The sequence below is a fragment of the Aplysia californica genome, unplaced genomic scaffold, assembly GCF_000002075.1.
Source record: "Aplysia californica isolate F4 #8 unplaced genomic scaffold, AplCal3.0 scaffold00332, whole genome shotgun sequence".
Lineage (NCBI taxonomy): Eukaryota > Metazoa > Mollusca > Gastropoda > Aplysiida > Aplysiidae > Aplysia > Aplysia californica.
In genome coordinates, this window is record NW_004797602.1 from 497,758 (window position 1) to 499,467 (window position 1,710).

At 43.7% G+C, this 1,710-nt stretch overlaps 1 protein-coding gene across 1 annotated transcript in view; it reads right to left on the bottom strand.

The window, feature by feature from the left end:
• Positions 1–246: 246 nt before the first annotated feature.
• Positions 247–1,710, bottom strand: part of LOC101856821 (probable serine/threonine-protein kinase ndrD) — a 15,435-nt gene continuing 13,971 nt past the window's right edge. The window contains exon 7 of the mRNA XM_005102619.3: positions 247–1,106. Within this exon, the coding sequence (XP_005102676.1) occupies positions 548–1,106 (559 nt within the window). The 3' untranslated portion in view covers positions 247–547. The remainder of the gene's footprint in view (positions 1,107–1,710) is intronic.

Sequence of the window (1,710 nt, forward strand, 5' to 3'; positions counted from 1 at the left end):
GCGACAGCAGAGGACAATTTTTAATATTGATTTATTTTCAAGGCGACACAGCGTTCATAATGCACAACCTGCATGTTACAAATGTTGCGTTTTCTATCAGACTATTACCGGAAAATTTCTGGGCGGTAACGAAAGCAGATCTTGATTCTTCCCGATCGAGCCTCGGTGTCACACATACACTTCCGTCACAGCGGTTCAATTACGTTTCCTCTTTAGGATTTATCAACCATACAGTCTAGATAGCTGCACATTACACAGGCCCTATCCTTTCCCGACTTACCGACCCATCACAAAATTCCCGACTTTTTCCCGACCTATCTCAAAATTCCCGACTTTTTCCAGATTTCCCGACCCTGTGGGGACCCTGTAACTATGTTATACTATTGTAGAGCGCATGAAACACTTTCCCCAGTGGAAATACGCTGCTATATGTGACTTATTTCTATCATCTCAGACATTTCTGGAAAGGGGTCTTCCCCAGACAGCGATGAATGAAAGATGTGAGCAAAGTGAAAAGAACAAGAAGTTGTGAGACAGTGATAGCCTGTCAGGACTGCTGCATCTCCTGATCATCGAACGTCTGGAAAAAGTCTCTGTGCTCCCCACCCAGCCCAACACCCACTCCGCTTCTGCTGGTTCTCATAACATTGTTGTTGTTATTGTTGTTGCAGTTGTTGTCGATGTGACCTTGGCTTCTGTTACTTAGGTCAACATTGAACATACTTGGCTCACACGATGATGAAACTCGACAAGAGGAAACCTGCGTCAGAATGGTCGATGACGGGGAACAACAGAAGCCCCCTCTCGATACGACACGCTCGTGAAAACTGCCAGATGATAGTTTCTCAGTTGTTGCACCACCGTCATCGACATTGACGTCCATGCTACTGTCGTCTGCGTTTGTTGAAGTTAAAAAGTTCTTGTTGTTGCTGTTGTGTCTATTGTTTGAGGGACTCACACACGTGTTTTGAGAAGACACGTTGAGATTGGAAGAGGAGGTAGTCACAACCACTGATGAATTGCTCTGTGGGTCGTCACATTTCAGAAACTCTCTGATGGCTGCTGCAGGTGACTGCCACAGCACAAGCTGCATGCACGGTTTTTGTCTGAAAAAAAAACAACAACAAAAAACAAAACAGTTGAATCTGCTCAAACGCTTATGGCCATCTTTCTAAGACAATCTGTACCTTTGCAATTGACCACTAAATACTCTTGTCAGTTATAAAAATTAAGAATGCCTTCAAAAGTGGTACAAAGGTGAGGGGCAGAGGGACACGCCATTCTAGTCTAAGTGAGAAAACGGGTTGAAATACTCAAGCTCTCAAAAGTTTACCAAGAATTGACATCATAGTATATGTCACTCAAGAGCATTTCATGAGGAAAAATATTAGATCTATTGTTCCTAGCTGGGGTGGAAACCATATATAACAAGCCCGGTAATAACAGGGATCCGGTAATAACAGGAATTTTTTAAATACACGTTTTTTCCTACTTTTTGTCTCTATTATAAGTTATCGGCAATAACAGGGCCTCATCGGAGCCCAATCGGTTATAGCAGGGACAAAGGCTTGTATACAATGTGTAAAAAAAAGAAAGAGAGAGAGAGAGAGAGAGAGAGAGTGAGAGAGGGAGAGAGAGAGAGAGTGAGAGAGAGAGAGAGAGCAAGTCCACGCAAGCCACGCCACTGCAAGCACACGCAGCGGGTAAAGC